The sequence below is a fragment of the Scyliorhinus canicula genome, chromosome 11 (genome assembly GCF_902713615.1).
Source record: "Scyliorhinus canicula chromosome 11, sScyCan1.1, whole genome shotgun sequence".
NCBI classification, from domain to species: domain Eukaryota; kingdom Metazoa; phylum Chordata; class Chondrichthyes; order Carcharhiniformes; family Scyliorhinidae; genus Scyliorhinus; species Scyliorhinus canicula.
Window position 1 is genome coordinate 120,014,893 of NC_052156.1, and position 17,612 is coordinate 120,032,504.

Consider the following 17,612-nt stretch of genomic DNA (forward strand, 5'->3'; position numbering starts at 1 on the left):
CCCAGCTCTCATCCCAAATCTATTATCTCCTCTATCCATCAGTCTCTTCCCAGACCTTTCACTCGTTTTTCCCCCCTTCTCCATCTCCTTGTTCTTCTGAGATGCACAGTCAATAGATGAATTGGGATTAAATGATTGGCTTTAGTAGATGATAGCACGACATTTTAAATCTTTAAATGGCTGTTAGCGCTCAAGCCTTGTCAGGCTTAGCTTAGAGAGGCATGCAGCACCTACAGTAAATGGCTACAATGGCAAAAGGCAATAAAATGGGAGGGCATGGATGAGAAGGGTTGCACATCTGGATAGCAGGAAAGGTGAAATTCAGGTCAGGGACAGCAGTGGTTACTGGCTAGGCTGGAGAGATGGGGGGAATAATGAAACAGTTTTAATTCTGTGGGAAACTTGCAATGTAATACAAGTTGACTATAGATTTAATTTTGGAAAGTATAACAGCCATGGTTTACTTTCCACAGGCAAAGGAAACAAACATTAAAAAAGTTCAGGCAGATTCAAGATATTTATTCATTCACTGGGAATTGTTGACAAAGTCAGTATTTATTGCTTCTTCATGAACAACCGAAGGCTACATACCCCAGTGCTAGCGATGAAGAAGCAGGGATCCAAGTCCAAGTAAGAGTGGTGCATGACTTGAAGGTGATGCATTCTCATCCTCCTTGATATTGATGAAGAGGCAACCAGAGTGTTCCAAACTCTTTCGTAAAATAATGCTCATTCTTTTATTGAAAATAATTTTCCAGGTGCTTTGTAAAACTGATTTTCAGTTCAAATACACAGAAAAGTGGAAGTAAGGTTTCCAGATTGCAAACAGCTACGCTATTGTTTTCGTTCAGATTTGAAAAAATCCTTGAAGAATCCATTTGTATATTCTGTCAAAGAACCTCTTTCACCGACATTCGACAAACAATTGCATCCAGTAAGTTGCCAACTTTGTCCTCAGGAGGAGACACTTTGTAAAACTGTGAAAAGTAAAACATATTGGTTCTAATGAATGAGAACAAGGCCCTTTTATAAAAGAAAATAATGTTAGATTCCCCCCCGCCTGCCTGCCCCTTCTATTACTTTGTGTCTTACAATTCTTGGTTGAAGAAGAAATATAGCTTAAAAATTACTTTAAAGTTTGCCATTATCACATGATTTGCAGTTTCTCACCCACCCTTCCAATGAAGAAACAAAAGGCCTCCGCAGTGTGTGTCTTTGCAGCAGTAATGCTGGGATCAGACATGTTAGAGTCATTGGACTCGAAACGTTAGCTCTTTTCTCTCCCTACAGATACTGTCAGACCTGCTGAGATTTTTAAGTGTTTTCTCTTTGGTTTCAGTTTATGAAGGATTGTAGGTGTTAAGAGGCAGCTGTCACTGCTATGACAAATAAATCCCAACGAAGAATGAGAACACATCATCGCACTACGTTGTAACATTTTGCCATCAATAATTCATCTGTCAAGATACTCTGATACTCCAAACTTGATATAAAAAATGTCCTTCTTATTAAAGAACATATCTTGTAAAGATGTAACAACTCGAATTGCATTAGTCAATAAGGTAGCCATTTGTTCTTTGCCCAGCTAATTTTGAAGCATTGAGTGCCATTGAAATGCAAGTTTCCGTAAGAAATAAACTCAGCTGCAAAACATATTTTTTTCCGGTTGATAACATGTTGAAATAATTCACCACTGCGTGAAATACAAATTGTATTTTTGCAGCCAACTGTGCAAACCCCCCCCAAGTCATTTACAAAAACTTGCAATGAAGCTACCAAGCAGGACCAGTATTTTACACGATTCGTCACGATTTACAAACCTTTTTGATTTTGGCCACATCTGCTATTGAGGAGATGTCCTGCACACAGATTTGTTGCCCCTCCACTTGCCTTATGATATCTTCTAAATGAGATTCGCTCTTTCCATCATCCACCAGAACGACAAGAACAGCAGTGTCACTGTCTGATATCCCAAACTTTCTGAAGGCATCAGAAATCTGGGAAAAAAAATTAGTAATGATGCATTTGGGGAATCGTTAACGTTCTTCGCCACAGATTGGACGTGGAAGGAAGTTACGTCATGTTTAAGAATCACATTTTAAAGAAAGGCTGTCTAAGGCTGGAGCAATGTGGGAGGCCTTATTAGACACGCACCCCTATTATTGTCTTTAAGGATGCGAGCATTAAGCAATTCATTTTCCTCTTCCGAATAACAACCATTTCTGTGGTGGGGATAGTTCTAACATTCTGACTGTGTGAGGCCAGCATGAGATGTTGCCAGAGAAGAGGTTCTTGAAGAGGGTGGTTGGTTTGATTGACAGAGCTACAAGTAAGTCCTTGAAAAGGAAAGGAGTCAAGAAAATTTGTAGCTCTTTTTCTATTCTTATAATAGATAAATATTAATTTTAATGATAGATTACATTTGTGAGTGGCATTATTGGCTAGTTCCAGTGAGGCCTTTGAATTTTCCACCACAAAGGTACCATCAGTTCACAATTATGAGGCTTAACGCTATAGTTACACAACTGGTGTATTCAGGTGATATCAAGGCCACAATGCAAAGCAGCATTAATACATCTGATAATGAGAGATTACAGCACACGCCAAGATGAGTTCACTGCTCAGGAAATCAAATCTTACATTATTTGTTGGCGAGAGATTAAAAATTATTTCAGAGTAAAGGCCTCTTGTCTTCATTTTGGACAGTTTGTGTAAATGAACTGCTTTGTTAGCTGCTACAAAGATCTGAAATGGATCCACTATCTGCAACAACAAAAAAAGAGATAAAGACTACGTGCAGTGTTTACACAAAATGAGGTATTGTAATGACAGTTCCATTTGTTAAATCACGTCATCATTGAGAAAAGCATCAGAATAGGTTGGACGCATTTGGACATAAGGGGCGGGATTCTCCGTTCGCGGGACTAAGTCCCCACGCCGGCGGGAAAACCGGTGCGAACAACTCCGGCGACAACAGCACCGATAGTGAGGAATTCTCCCCACTTCCGGGGTCTAGGTGGACACCGGAGGGGTTGGCCACACGGCAGCTGGCGGCGAAGGGACTCCGCGAGTTAGCACATCGCCAAAGGGCTGGCGTGGTTCCGCGCATGCGCAGATCGGCCGGTGCATTCTGGTGCATGCACAGGGGGTTATCTTTTCCGCGCCGGCCATAGCGGAGTCCTACAGGGGCCGGAGCGGAAAGATGGCGTGCCCCCATGGCACAGGCCTGCCTGCAGATCGGTGGGCCCCATCGTGGGCAAGGCCACTGCCAATCCCCCCTCCCCTCCCCCAGAGGACCTCCCCAGCCGACTTACCTGCCACCTCCCACCGTGTGGGACCATGTCTAATCCACTTGGTGGTACTGGCCAGAAACAGGTGGCCACTCGGCCCATCGGGGCCTGGAGAATTGCCGGTGGGGGGGGGGGGGGGGGGGGGTGTGCTGCCAACGTACTTCGACCGGCGTGACATAAACACGCCCCTGCCTGAAACCAGCGCCAGAGAATTCTCCGACCCCAATCCCGCTGAAGGTCTTGCAAATCAAACCATCAATTATAATATTATAATAAGACGATAATGTCTTCTGAAAATAGCTCGACCGTTAATATTTTTAACATTCGAAAGTTTTAGGCCTGACTCTGATACTGCAGTGATTTTATTAGAGAAAGTTAGCTCTAACAATTGTAGATCGAGGTGCTTCGTATCTGCGACTTTGCAGAATTTAACATCACAAGAAGATTGCTGGTTATCTATTTCCCTCACTGCCACGACTTACCTTATAAGATAGCCAAACGCGCCTGAAGCTGGACTGAGCGGGCAGGGAAGAAAGGTGACCACGCCCAAACATTATGTTTTCCGCACCCAAAAACATAAAACGTATAAATTTCCAATACAGGCCATTGGACAACTATACAAGAGTGAACTCCTGGCTTTTCTTTTCCTATAACTACCCCAAAGTTCCTGCAGGCAGCCCTACTCGGTGAGACTGCAAGCCCCTCACCGGTCGCAGGATCAGTGAGGGAGGGTTTGGTGTCAATTTTGCCGTCATAAAACGTCCCAGTTCCCACACCAGCCTTGGCACTTAGCCTCCAAAATAGTGAATCCAGCCCATTGTTTTTTCTGCTCATCTGCTGGTGTTCTATCTTGTACTTACACCATCTATTCAACTCATAGAATATTTAATTTCAACAATCTAGTCGCAGAAGGCAGCACAGTGGAACACTGAGGACCGATCCCGTCCCCAGGTCACTGTGTGTGGAGTTTGCACATTCTCCCACTGTCTGCATGAGTTTCACCCCCACAACCGGACGATTTGCAAGGTAGGTGGTTTGTCCACACTAAATTTCCCCTTAATTGGAAATTTTAAAAAGAAAAAACAATCTAGCAATGAAATAAAAAATCACAGCAGTAATTTAGACAATAATTCTCACCATCGATGCATTTATTAATGCTCCATCTATGGCTCCCTCCACAGCCTTCTTTCGAAGTTCGGCAGCATTTTTAACATCTTTAAACAAAAGAAGTGTTACAGTGCATCCTGGAAAGAGTTTGAGTTCATGTGTCATAATCATCTTGTCCATTGCCAAAAACAGCAATTCTTCGGATGATAAGCAGTCCTAAAATAATAAAAGGATAATTTCAACTCAACAAAACACTTGCTAAGAAAAAAATAAACAACGTAACCATGCAAAGTTCCATAATTACAACTTAAAATCCTTTTTCAAAAATACTGCATGGCTCATACCAACACTTTACCAAATGATAATTTAGAAAAAAGTTAAAAACAAGAATGAGTTCACTTTCTGGTTCGACACAAGCTAGAAAACAACTTTATTTCTTATTATTTGTTTAGTGTGAAGACCTACTGCATTGAATGGTGAACAATATTAATTAACATTTTATATATCTGCAGTATTTCTAAACTACACCCTTCCACCTCTGCCTCGCCAGGGGAATGGGGATAAAGTGCCAGTACATGCTTCCTTAAGAATAATGCTGTTCACTGTCCTTCACTGATACATTAATCAATGGGCTGGATTCTTCCGCCGCCCACCGCAAGAACGCCACGGGCGAGAGGCGGACAATGGAGAATTCCATTGATGTCGGTCAGGATTCTCCAGTCGCCGTGTGAACTCGGTGGAGAATCCTGCCCAATAACACCAAGTTTGGTTATTTAAATCCCATTTATAAATTTTCCTAAAAGCTATTTTACAAATAATGACAGTCATGCCCTTTTAATGTCTTCATTTTTGGGGTGTTTCTTATTCTTTGAAACATTGGGAAGATCTACAGTGAGGTTATAAATATGGCCTAATCAGAGCCATTACTATCATCGACAATTATCAGGATTAATGGTTTAGCAACTTGGAAGTTAGTATAATCCATTTCAAACTCACCCAGCTCCACTTTCTTCACATTTACCAGAGCAACTGGAATGGGAATAACTGTTATCATCTCATAAATGGAGTTCAGCCCACAAACTCCATAGTCATATTGGCTGAGTAGTCCAAGAGCATTATTTCAAAATTATTATTATGTTCTGCAGACCTTGTGATTACAGAATAGGAGACAATTTTGTGACACACTAAATATCATTACAAGGGAGTCAATGAGTACTGGGGTGGTTAGCACTTTGAATGCTGACTAATGTACAACCCCTTTTCAAAACTGGCACAAAAGCAGGCCAGTACAAACATGTAAGGCTCATGTCAATGTTGTATAAAATAATGAAATTCATATTAACCTGATCAAACGGAGACAAAACAACATTCAGAAGATCCTACCTGGCTAAACTCCTGGACTCTTAGGAGGAATTTGTACCAAAGTGATCTACAGAAAGCCCATCGATCTAGTGTACTTTCTCTGAAAAACAAATATGGCAATGGTCACAGCAGAAGATTAGTTTAATTTGAAAGGTTGGGAGTTCAGCACAAGTCTTGGGAATGGGTTAAAAAAAGACTTAAGGGACGGCATGTGGCGCAGTGGATAGCACTGGGACTGCAGCGCTGAGGACCCAGGTTCGAATCCCGACCCTGGGTCACTGTCCATGTGGAATTTGCACATTCTCCCCATGTCTGTGGGGGTTTCACCCCCACAACCCAAAGATGTGTAGGTAAGGTGGATTGGCCACGCTAAATTGCCCCTTAATTGGAAAAAAAATAATTGGGTACTCTAAAAAAAAATGTTTTTAAATGGACTCAAGGATAAAGAAACATTATGTTGGCCAGAGTGGGGAGCAGAATGGTGAACCTTGGAACTGGTTTTAGATCATTACTTGTTATATCTTCTGGTAATTATAAATTAAACATAATCAGAATTTAGACTCAAATAGAGTGCATTTCTTTCAGCTCTCCATGTAGGGCTGATAAATTACTACTCAGTGCACAACGGCAGTACAAAAGTGAACGGGGTATGTGTTCACACAACAATCAGTTCCAAACTCTTTACGAATAATATAACATTACTGTTTTGAATTTACATTATTTACTACAGCCGTAATTACATTTCAAGTGTATTTCATTGGTTATAAAGTGCTTTTAAATGTTTTAGGTTTATGGAGAGCACCATAATACATTCAGGTCTTCTAATGATTTGGATTCATAAAGTAAATGCAAATTAGTGAAACGAAATAGACAGCAAAACTGGGATGGGGAGTTGACAGGAGGGGTAAGTAATACAGAGACATTCTATAAAACTATAAAAATGGAAAGAACGATGGTGAACAAGCAAAGAGGGTGCAAAATAGACAACACGCTAATGGTTTTGAAATGGTTAAGAATGAAGTTTAAAGAAATTCAAGAGTCTTGAAGACTTGGATGCTCAGCTGTTCCCAGCACAATCTTCAAACAAAGAAAATAATGAAATTAAGCAAACAGAAAATGCTGGAAGCAGGTCTGGCAGCTTCTGTGGAGGGAGAGACAGGACGTCCAATCATGGCAAACTTTCTGATGGGCAGCCACAATAATAAGTCTCCCAACACCAATGATTCCAACTATTCCAAAGAATGAAACCAAACATCCGATCAAGCTCCTCCAGCATTTCATTCCCGTCCTCATTTCAATAAACACATCTCACCATTAACTCCCGGGGTAGCCACTAATTGAGAGTGCCTCCGCGTTCCCACCAACATATTGAACCCCCGACAGGCATGGAGCGGCGACAATGGTTCCGGTGTCCCCCTCGTGCGTCACTCCCGCCCGCCCCGCCCATCTCAGTGCGTCCCCAGCCCCGCCCCAACCTAGTGCGTCACCCCAGTCCCACCCCATCTCCCCGCGTCACGCCAGCCACGCCCCATCACGCGTACGTTATTACCGCCCGCCCCACGTTCCTTGCGTCACCATCGCCCCACCCCCCCCCCTTCCTATCTCTGGTCGGGCCCAGTCCACTCCGGTCCCGCTCGGGATGGAGCGCCTGGAGCCTTTCCTGTTCTCAGCCGTGGTGAGCTGCGGCTTCCTCGTGTCCTCGGTCGTCTTCGCTCTGCTCAGCCGGGGGCAGAGGAACCCTTACATGGACGAAGTTTTCCACGTGCCGCAGGCGCAGCGCTATTGCGATGGGAGATTTTCCCAGGTAGGCGCGGGGAACGAGTGTGGGTTAAAGGCGGCGGCGGCGGCTCTTCCTCCTCCCGCTCTGACTGAACTGAGTCAGTGCAAAGCCCCTCACTCACATAAACATCATCTGCACCGAGGACCCGATCCCTTCCAAGACTTCTGAAACGTTGCACAACTGAGTTTCCCTCCAGTTGTAATCAATTTAATTGGATGAAATTTTCACAGAAGGAGACCGTTCGACCCATCCAGTCTGTGCTGGGAGAACTCGGTAAATAGTCCCACCCCCACCCTTGGTGCTATCCCCAAAACATTTCACTCTCCCTACCCCCACCCACGTATTTATTCAATTCCCTTTAGAAAGCTACCATCAATCTGCTTCTACCACCCTTTAAGACAACACTTTCTACCTCCTTGCCCAAACTTTTGCCTATCATCTGAGGGATGGAATTCTCCAGCCCTTGCGATTCCCTTTTCCCACTGGCAGCAGACCTCGCCCGCAGAGTGGGATGGCTTCAATGGGAAATCCTGCTGACAAACGGTGGGAAGGGAGAATCCCGCTCCCAGCGAATGGTACACCGCCGAGAAATGTGCGGCTGGGGTAATGGAGAATCCAGCCCACGATCTTTGTCTTTTACTGATTTTTCAGCTGCTGTAAACTTTATTCTTTTCCTGCATCACCATGCCAGTATATAGAACATAGAACAGTACAGCACAGAACAGGCCCTTCGGCCCGCAATGTTGTGCCGAGCCATGATCACCCCACTCAAACCCACGTATCCACCCTATACCCGTAACCCAACAACCCCCCCCCCCCCTCCCCCCCCCCCCTTAACCTTACTTTTGTTAGGACACCAGGGGCAATTTAGCATGGCCAATCCAGCTATATGTGCAGCGACAGCACAGTGGTTGGCATTGCTGCCTGACCTCGTCAGGTACCCAGGTTCGATTCTGGCCTTGGGTGACTGTGAAGTTTGTACATTTTCTCTTCATGTGGGTTTCCTCCAGGTGCCCAAGTTTCCTCCCACGGGCCTAAGATGTGCAAGTTGAATGGCATGGCCTTGATAAATTGTCCCTTGGTGTCCAACGCTTAGGTGGGGTTACAGGGAAGTGGGCCTAGGTAGGGTGCTCTTTCGGAGGGTTCACTGCAGACTCGATGGGCTGAATCGCCTGTACTGTAGGAATTCAATGATCAAACAGTTGTCAAGGTAGATTGTCTGATATTGGCAAGCTCTGTACACTGGTGGACCACTGAGGCAGTTAATTGCCCAATAGAACATAGAACAGCACAGAACAGGCCCTTCGGCCCTCGATGTTGTGCCGAGCAATGATCACCCTACTCAAACCCACGTATCCACCCTATACCCGTAACCCAACAACACCCCCCTTAACCTTACTTTTTAGGACACTACGGGCAATTTAGCATAGCCAATCCACCTAACCCGCACATCTTTGGACTGTGGGAGGAAACCGGAGCACCCGGAGGAAACCCACGCACACACGGGGAGGACGTGTAGGGCCTTTTCCCGCACCCACTGTCATTTTACCTGCATCAGCAGGCCCTGATGTGAGGGGTAACTTCAGGTAAAGCTCCATGGCCTCCCAACAGGTTCCTGCGAGTGCGTCCCCTCTATGGCCACTGGGTCCCCTGGCAACTATCGTCCATCCTCTGCCCCCCCCCCCCCCCCCCCCCCCCCCCCCCCCCCCCCCCCCCCCCCCCCAATCACCATGACCTCCTTATGTTGTCTGGGCATGATCACAAAGAAGGATCCACTCTTCAGTTGGGCCTACAGCACCTAGGGGTGGGATTCTGTTCTCAATTGGATGGCTGTCCAAGCAACAGCCTATTAGTTAGCCACCACCTCCTTGCACGATGCTGCGATTGGGTCCTGCTGACCCACCCTGAGTCGGGTCAGCTCCCGCTTTTGATCCCAGTGGGTTTGACTTATCACCATCCAAGAAAATTTGGCCCTTGTTATCACCAGTGATATTAACATGAGGTTGCGAACTCTCCATGATTTCCTGGAGCCTATAGGAATAAAAAATAATAATCTTTTTAATAATTTTTATTGTCACAAGTAGGCTTACATTAGCACTGCAATAAAGTTACCATGAAAAGCCCCTAGTCGCCAATTCCAGCATCTGTTTGGGTACACAGAGGGAGAATTCAGAATATCCAATCCACCTAACAGCACACCTTTCCAGACTTGTGGGAGGAAACTGGAGCACCCGGAGGAAACCCACGCAGACACTGGCAGAACGTGCAGACTCCGCACTGACAGTGACCCAAGCTGGGAATTGAACCTGGGACCCTGAAGCTGTGAAGCAAATGTGCTAACCACTGCTACTGTGCCGCCTGAATACATGAATACCTAAATACCTGAATGCTTTTGTTAGCAACTTGGGAGAAGGAATTTTGGGACATTTTCTTATCCACTATGTTCATTTTCCCTCCTTTTTCGAGTTGTCACGTCCAGATACTATTTTGCAGTAATCAGTGAGGAAAGGCCCAAGTTTTAGTTTTGTGGTGAAGTGACAGTTGATTTTAATTTTTGTGTTTCCCATAATATATGGAAGAATATACCTCGCTTGTCACCTCTTGACTGGTGTTGCTGAACAGCAGAAATTATTACCACAGCCTTTCAATGTGGCACAATTGTTAACTTGCAGTGTGTAGCAATTTTAAACTTGGATTTTAAGGCGTTCTATCCGTCCATCTTTAGCCATAATCTGTGAGGGGCCATTGGCACCTTTTGTCTGCACTCTGCACACCACTCATTCCTCCCTCCATCCAGTTTCTGATGTTGCCCAGCCCATCCAGTCCTTCTCTGACCAGACTTATTCTTTCCTGGTGTTTTTTTACCTTTTGTTGCCAACACTAGACTCTTAACTTGCCTTTTCCAGAGGTCATATATTCTCAATTTCCTCTTCACTTCAGCTAAAAGCTCATGAGATGCTGGGACACAGATTTTCCTGCGGACAAATTCATCAGTTCTTTGCTTTTTCCATTTTATTCTAAGGACCATTCAAGGCATTCATGAATGCTAAAAGATAATGCACCAACCTGTCAGTACTGTCACTCTTAACCTGATGATTTCAGATTTACCCAAGACGCAAATGAAGTATTTGCAAGATTTTAGGCTTATGATTTAAAAGTAACTTTTCAAGTTTAACATTCTTGGAACAGTGTGGAAAGGAAAATCATGAGGTATGCAATGTTCATCAAACAGACACCAATAATGTATCAAGTGCGTCATGGCTTCCTTTACTAACATCTATATAAAATGACAGATACTCAAGTTCAAAATCCTGTAAATTGCTCTTCCCCCAAGTGTTTTTATGTTCACAATTCTGATCTATTTAAAATTGTGAATTTTCAAATGTTTTGCAGTGGGATCCAATGATCACAACTCTACCTGGCCTTTATCTGGTGTCTACTGGGATAATCAAGCCGGTGTCTTGGCTGATGGGCTGGACAGGAATTGCAGTGTGTTCTACGGGAATGCTAAGATTCATTAATCTGCTGTTCAGCACTGGGAACCTCTACTTACTTTACCTGCTATTGTGCAAGATACACCAAAAGAACAAGGTACACAAGTTCCTGTTCATTTTTCTTTTACACACCAAAATAATAAAGCGTGCCTGCTGCACTTAAAATTGAAAACCCTGTAATTAAAACCATTTGACTTGTGTTGGAAGAAGTATTGTATTCTAGAAAGCCAATTGGTGATAGCAAGTGCTGGAGCCAAGTCTTAAATTTATTTACAGAGGTAAACATGAAAAGCATACACCTATCTCAACCAGTCTCAATAAGTGTCTCGTTATCTTTGCCCTAGTGAAACCCCAGTTAATCGCCATCTGCAAATAATTAAACACAATTTGTGAACAATTAACGTGAACTGCTTCTTTAATCTTAGTAGTTCAAACATGCCTCTTTAGAATTTTATGTACTTATGCAGAGAAGGATACTTCTGTAGAATATTTTCTCCCCCCCCCCCCCCCCCCTTCTAAAACAGTGATATACAGACATATGAAGGTAAAATTCCGATGGCAGGCTCACAAATTCAAGCCACAGAGCATGATTTTCTGTCTCTTCTGTCCTTACGCTCTCTGAAACACTAGGATGTGAAACTTAGTCCTGGTTTCCTTGTTGCTAGCCCATGGGCCTTAAGCAAAAGATCAGACCTTAGTTAATATCGTGCAGAGTGGCCTGTGTCATACCAAACTCTGCACTTCCACACGTAACCATCACAGAAGAGCTTTGTGCTGGAATATTTTCATACTTCCATCCGGCATGCCTGTGCACTTCGAAATGCTGTTGAGAACTAATGGAAGTGACACTGTTTTCAAATTCCTTTTTATTCATCAAATATTAAGTTATAACAGGGGGCTCAGAGTAGCAGTGAAAAGTTGCCCCAATTACCACCTTGGCCAGTTTGCAGTCCTGGGGAGTAAATTTGAAGAAAGGAATTAATGAGAGCTCAAGGAGTTTACCTGTATTTTAAAATCTGTTGAGCTATAAAAAAAAAATGTTGCAAATATTTGTTGATGTGCCAGTTTTAATTATTGTTCTCCCTTAATGGAATTGGCACAGAATGCAAAGCCATTGGCTCCCCACAAGTATGATTGAAGAATTGTATTGGATTTGCTACTAGATTATTTTGGGGCAGTTATAACTTTTCATGGTTAGTTTCGATTTGAAAAATATATCGTTGGGACAAGTGACTTAGAAACCAGTTGTATCTAGGGCCCAGTCTGTTAGAGTAGGAACGTTCAGAACCAGCAAAAATTCCTACGCTCAACTTTTCTGCTGGAGGGGACGCATAAACCATACTTTTTTTTCCTGGCCATGCCAATCTAAATGGTGGTTGGCCTAACATCTGAGTGTATTAACAGGACTAGTAGAGCCTGTTGGGAGTGAATGGTGATCATGTGAGGCAGTGGTCAGAAAAATGAGGAATGTGAGCATTTGCTTCTTTGTGTTGTCGTGTTCTAAAATTGCAGGTTTTTTTCGTTGATTTAATGGAAATATGTTGTCAATGATTAATATTGTAATTGTTTCTTTATTTTTTTCTTCCCAGGCTACCTCCGCATTCCAGCGAATTGTGTCTGCATTAGCACTTGCCTCATTTCCCCTGCTTTACTTTTTCTCATTCCTCTATTACACAGATGCAGGCTCAACGTTTTTCATCTTATTTGCTTATCTGATGTGCCTGTATGGGAGTCACAGTATTGCTGCCTGCCTTGGCTTCTGTGCCTTTATGTTCAGGCAGACTAACATCGTCTGGATTATATTCTGCGCAGGAAGTGTTGTTGCACAGAAGTTGACAGAAGCGTGGAAAACCGATTCACTCAAAAAAACGGATGAAAAGACCCCCCCTGTTCCAAGTTCAACTGCAGAAATCACGAAAATTGTGCAATTCCTTTCAGAGTATGTCCTGTCGCTGAACAATCTTAAAGCACTGATACTTCTGATCTGGCCATACATCATCTTAGTTCTGGGTTTTCTGCTGTTTGTCTTCCTGAATGGAGGGATAGTTGTTGGCGATAGGACCAACCACGAGGTCTCTCTGAATTTTCCTCAGTTATTCTACTTCTTCTCCTTCACCCTTGTATTCTCTGTTTCTCACCTGCTTTCCCCTCATAAGGTTTCTTCCTTCCTACATTCAGTGAAGAAGCATCCATTGTTTTACACTGTTCTTTTAATTGTCTCCCTGTTGTTGGTTTGGAAGTTCACTTACGTTCATAAATTCTTGCTGGCCGATAACAGACACTACACGTTTTATATTTGGAAAAATATCTTTCAGAGGCACGAACTGATCAAGTATGTTTTGGTCCCAGGGTACATCTTTGCTGCTTGGACATTCATTGAAACATTGAAGTCCAAATCACTATTCTGGAACTTAGCATTTTTCATCTGTTTGGGTGTTGCCACTGTTCCACAAAAATTATTAGAGTTTCGTTATTTCATTGTGCCATACCTGATCTACAGACTGAACATTCCAATGCCCTTGAGGTCTAAGATTCTTGCAGAGCTGGCTTTGTATTCTCTAGTGAATGTGCTAACTATTTATTTGTTTCTAAACAAAACCTTTCAGTGGCCAGATAAAAAAGAAGTTCAAAGATTTATGTGGTGATTTTTGGGAAAATCATGTACAGAAAAACTTCTCATTCTGAATTTTTAATGTCCATAATACATTAGAAAGAAGAACCATTTTTCCCATTATTTCTTCTCTATTTAGTTGACTTGGCGACAGTAGTTGTACCAGATACAACCATTGAGTTTTTTTTGCCAAACTGTATTCATTGTGATAACTTTGTTTATTTAGAGCTGTATAATAAATGTAAATGTTGCCACAGTCCCAAAGGACTATAGGCTGCTCTTCCCCTTTGAGTGAGAGAGCTGATTGGTGGTGATTTAACCTGAGGATCGCCATACCTCAGGCGAGGGGCAAGGTTGAGAAGGTAGGGTCATCATGAATTTCCTCAGCCGGTACGGGAATTGAACCTGTGCAGTTGGCGTCACTCCGCATCACAAACCAGCCGCCCAGCCAACTGAGTAAAGAACTTTTTAATCACATATACTATATTGGTTTTGCTTGTGCTACCTCAGAAGTAAGCCTAGTTGTTGATGTATCTGAATTATAGATACATTTAATGGTATCATATTTTATATTCCTTAATCCCTTATCAGCTTGTAAAAAAGAAAATATTTGTTTATCCATTAGAAACTGTGACTCTGTCCGTGGTGAACAGTTTGATCTTATTTTCGCATCACAATCCATTTGAGTTCTGCATGTCGTCAGTTAATGCGTGTTTTTCATATTGGTCTGAGCATTTAAGGAATAGTATAAATATTAGACATTTGTGTTCTGGTATTCTGATCCGTTAAAGTGTTTCTATTGTTAGGCCTACATTAGAGACATTACTCATGTTTTCCCTTGGTGTATTCTGGTCATGTTTGACATTGAACTGGAAAGTCAGTCATGCTATCACAGCTTTTATCTGAAACACCATTCGGTACAGATATCTAACTATTTTATGATCTTGAATAATTAACATTCCTATCAAATCTTTTGTGGTGTTCCTCATTGCGTTGGAGGTCATTATGAGGGAGGAGAGTTGGGCATTTCCACAGAGAGGATTTGGAAAGTAGTTTGAGATGTCAGGTACAGTAAAGTATGTTTTTGGTTCATAAAAGAAAATGTTTAATTTGCCTACTTCAGGAAGTTATGTAAATAAATAGTTATACCCAACTGATGAATGAAATTACCTGCATTTAAATAATACCTATCACGTCATCAAGATATCCCAAAGTGTTTTGCAATCAATGAATTACTTTTGAGCAGTAGTCATTGTTTTTGTCAGCAAATTCAGCAGTCAGTTGCATATAGCAAAGCCCCAGAAATAACAGATGAATAACTGACTTAATCTTGTTTGGTGTTAGTTGAGGGTTGGTCTGGACAGAAAGGCCCTTCTGTCCATCAAATAGACGGAGGGGATCTTTATGAGAGCCTCAGTTTTGCATCCAATCTGAAAGACAATGTCCCTGTTAATGCAATGAGGCAGAATTAATTAATGAATGTCCTCCGTAAAGGATCCTTGAGGTAACAGTGATCATGACGTGATGGAATTTTGCATAACATGATAGAATTTTGCATTCAGTTTAAGGATGGAGAAAATTGTGTCTGAAACTAGTCCCCCAAATAAAGGCAATTGCAAGGATGCAAAGACACCTAAGTGGAATGGGAATGTAAATATAAGGTAAATCGGTGGAGGAACAGTGGCAGATATTTGAGATATTTAATTGCTCTCAACAAAAGCATTCCATGCAGAAAGAAAGATGCAAGGGATGAATGCACCATCCGTGGCTAACTCAGGAAGTTAAGGACAGTATCAAATTGAAACACAGGATGTATAATGCTATATGAGAGAAAATTAGCAAGAAAAATAAAAGCACACAGTAAAACTATATGGAAAAAAAAGAGTTGGTGTAAGCTTTGGTCCCATAGAAGATGAAATTACAGAGTTAATGATGGGAAACAATGAACTGGCAGAGTGAACAAGTATTTTTGATCTGTCTTCACTGTAGAAGACACAGAGCATCACAAGAATATTAGGAAAGCAAGAGCCATAAGAGAGGGAGGAACTAATTGTACTAAAGACTAACAAGTGCCCTGGGCTGATTCCCTTCATGCATCATTTTAAAGGAAGTGACTACAGGATAGAGAATGTGCACATTGTAATCTTCCAAAACTCCCCAGATTCTGGAAAGGCCCCTGCAGATTAGAAAATCACAAATTTAATGCCACTTTTTAAGGAAAGGAGGCAGACAGAAAGCTGGAACCATAGACCAATTAACATCTGTCATTGGGCAAATGCTGGAATCCCTTACTAAAGAGATAGCAACAGGACATTTTAAAAAATTATAATGCAATCGGGCTTGGTTTTGTGAAAGGGGAATTATGTCTGATAAATTTATTAGAATTGATGAAACATAGTGGATGAAAGGGACCCAGTTGATGGAGCATAGGTATTTGGATTTCCAAAAGGCATTGGATAATGTGTCACATAAAAGGTCATTGCACAATACAAGAGATTGATGGTGGATATATTAGCATAGGCTTCTCGGGTACAGGCCTCCAATGGAATATCCCAGTCGACACTTTTCAAATAGATAAAATGTTGCTTTGCTTCCAAATGTAATCATTTGTTCACAAATGTAATTTTGTTTTTTTTTTAAATAAAGAACCTTATTTTTAGTGCTGTGTCGCTTTGTCAGTGGAAGTTCAAAATGGTGGTTCATAAGATTTTTTAACGATATTGCACCATACTAATTGATGCATTTCCATTGGTAGCTGGTTGATTTTGTATTTAACATAATAAGAACATAAGAACTAGGAGCAGGAGTAGGCTACCTGGCCCTTCGAGCCTGCTCCTCCATTCAATGAGATCATGGCTGATCTTTTGTGGACTCAGCTCCATTTTCCCACCCGAACACCATAACCCTTTATTCTTCAAAAAACTATCTATCTTTATCTTGAAAACATTTAATGAAGGAGCCTCAACTGCTTCACTGGGCAGGGAATTCCATAGATTCACAACCCTTTGGGTGAAGACGTTCCTCCTAAACTCAGTCCCAAATCTGTTTCCCCTTAGTTTGAGGCTATGCTCCCTAGTTCTGCTTTCACCCACCAGTGGAAACAACCTTCCAGTATCTATCCAAACCACTTCATAATTTTATTTGTTTCTAAAGATCCCCCAGCATCCTAAATTCCAATGAGTACAGTCCCAGTCTACTCAACCTCTCCTCGTAATCCAACTCCGGGATTAACCTAGTGAATCATCTCTGCACATCCTCCAGCGGCAGTACATCCTTTCTCGGGTAAGGAGACCAAAACTGAACACAATACTCCAGGTGTGGCCTCACTAACACAGTTGCAGCAAAACTTCCCTTGCCTTAAACTCCATGCCTCTAGCAATGAAGGACAAAACTCCATTTGCCTTCTTAATCACCTGTTGCGTTTGTAAACCAACTTTTTCAATTCATGCACTAGGACACCCAGGTCCCTCTGCACAGCAGCATGTTTTAATATTTCATTATTTAAATAATAACCCATTTTGCTGTTGTACCAAAATGAATAACCTCACATTTGTCAACACTATATTCCATCTGCCAGACCGTAGCCCATTCATTTGAACTATCCAAATCCCTCTGCACTTTTTGCTTCACCATTTATCTTAGTGTTGTCTGCAAACTTGGACACATTGCACTTGGTCCCCAACTCCATATATGTAAGTTTGAAGTTTTTTCTATTTGCCTTTCCTATTATCATTTTGTATGTTCCTCATGTTTTGTGTATATATACATTATACATTTTGTATATATACATTACATTTTTCTTGCCCGCACTAATTTACTTTATTGAGGAGAGAGGTTTATTTTGTCCTTTGTTTAACTGACCCTATGTAGATTTCGCTGCCCTCTGGATCGGTCTGTTGTTTCGCCCCACCCCCTTCCCCATTGTACCTCCCTCCCTTCTTCCCCTCTATTCCCCCCTCCCCCCCTTT

General features: G+C 42.3%; 2 protein-coding genes across 5 annotated transcripts; one reads left to right on the forward strand and one right to left on the reverse strand.

Annotated features, from left to right (window-relative positions):
- Positions 1-498: 498 nt before the first annotated feature.
- On the reverse strand, positions 499-7,683 carry tprkb (Tp53rk binding protein). 3 transcript variants are annotated; one of them, XM_038811210.1, is made up of 6 exons: positions 7,072-7,198; positions 5,781-5,859; positions 4,428-4,613; positions 2,641-2,763; positions 1,821-1,997; positions 499-977 (listed from the first exon to the last, which is right to left on the reverse strand). In XM_038811210.1, exons 3-6 carry the CDS (start codon positions 4,575-4,577, stop codon positions 891-893), a joined length of 537 nt encoding a protein of 178 aa, XP_038667138.1. In that variant the 5' UTR covers positions 4,578-4,613; positions 5,781-5,859; positions 7,072-7,198; the 3' UTR covers positions 499-890. The 3 variants fall into 3 exon arrangements, with proteins under 3 accessions (XP_038667138.1, XP_038667139.1, XP_038667137.1); XM_038811211.1 differs by lacking the exons at positions 2,641-2,763; positions 7,072-7,198 and adding an exon at positions 7,661-7,683 and having other exon boundaries at positions 499-979; positions 1,822-1,997; XM_038811209.1 differs by lacking the exon at positions 7,072-7,198 and having other exon boundaries at positions 499-979; positions 1,822-1,997.
- On the forward strand, positions 7,353-16,303 carry alg10 (ALG10 alpha-1,2-mannosyltransferase). Of its 2 annotated transcripts, none has more exons than XM_038811207.1 (3): positions 7,353-7,563; positions 10,933-11,130; positions 12,623-16,303. In XM_038811207.1, exons 1-3 carry the CDS (start codon positions 7,399-7,401, stop codon positions 13,676-13,678), a joined length of 1,419 nt encoding a protein of 472 aa, XP_038667135.1. In that variant the 5' UTR covers positions 7,353-7,398; the 3' UTR covers positions 13,679-16,303. The 2 variants fall into 2 exon arrangements, with proteins under 2 accessions (XP_038667135.1, XP_038667136.1); XM_038811208.1 differs by having other exon boundaries at positions 12,711-12,928.
- The last annotated feature ends 1,309 nt before the right edge of the window (positions 16,304-17,612 follow it).

Coding starts and splice junctions, on each gene's coding strand:
- tprkb (XM_038811210.1), bottom strand. CDS start 4,577: ATGGACAAGATGATTATGACACATGAACTCAAACTCTTTCCAGGATGC. Junction 2,764..4,427: donor CATTAATAAATGCATCGATG/GTGAGAATTATT, acceptor TTGTTGTTGCAG/ATAGTGGATCCATTTCAGAT. Junction 1,998..2,640: donor ATCTCTCGCCAACAAATAAT/GTAAGATTTGAT, acceptor TTTTTTTCCCAG/ATTTCTGATGCCTTCAGAAA.
- alg10 (XM_038811207.1), top strand. CDS start 7,399: ATGGAGCGCCTGGAGCCTTTCCTGTTCTCAGCCGTGGTGAGCTGCGGC. Junction 7,564..10,932: donor GCGATGGGAGATTTTCCCAG/GTAGGCGCGGGG, acceptor AATGTTTTGCAG/TGGGATCCAATGATCACAAC. Junction 11,131..12,622: donor AGATACACCAAAAGAACAAG/GTACACAAGTTC, acceptor TTTTCTTCCCAG/GCTACCTCCGCATTCCAGCG.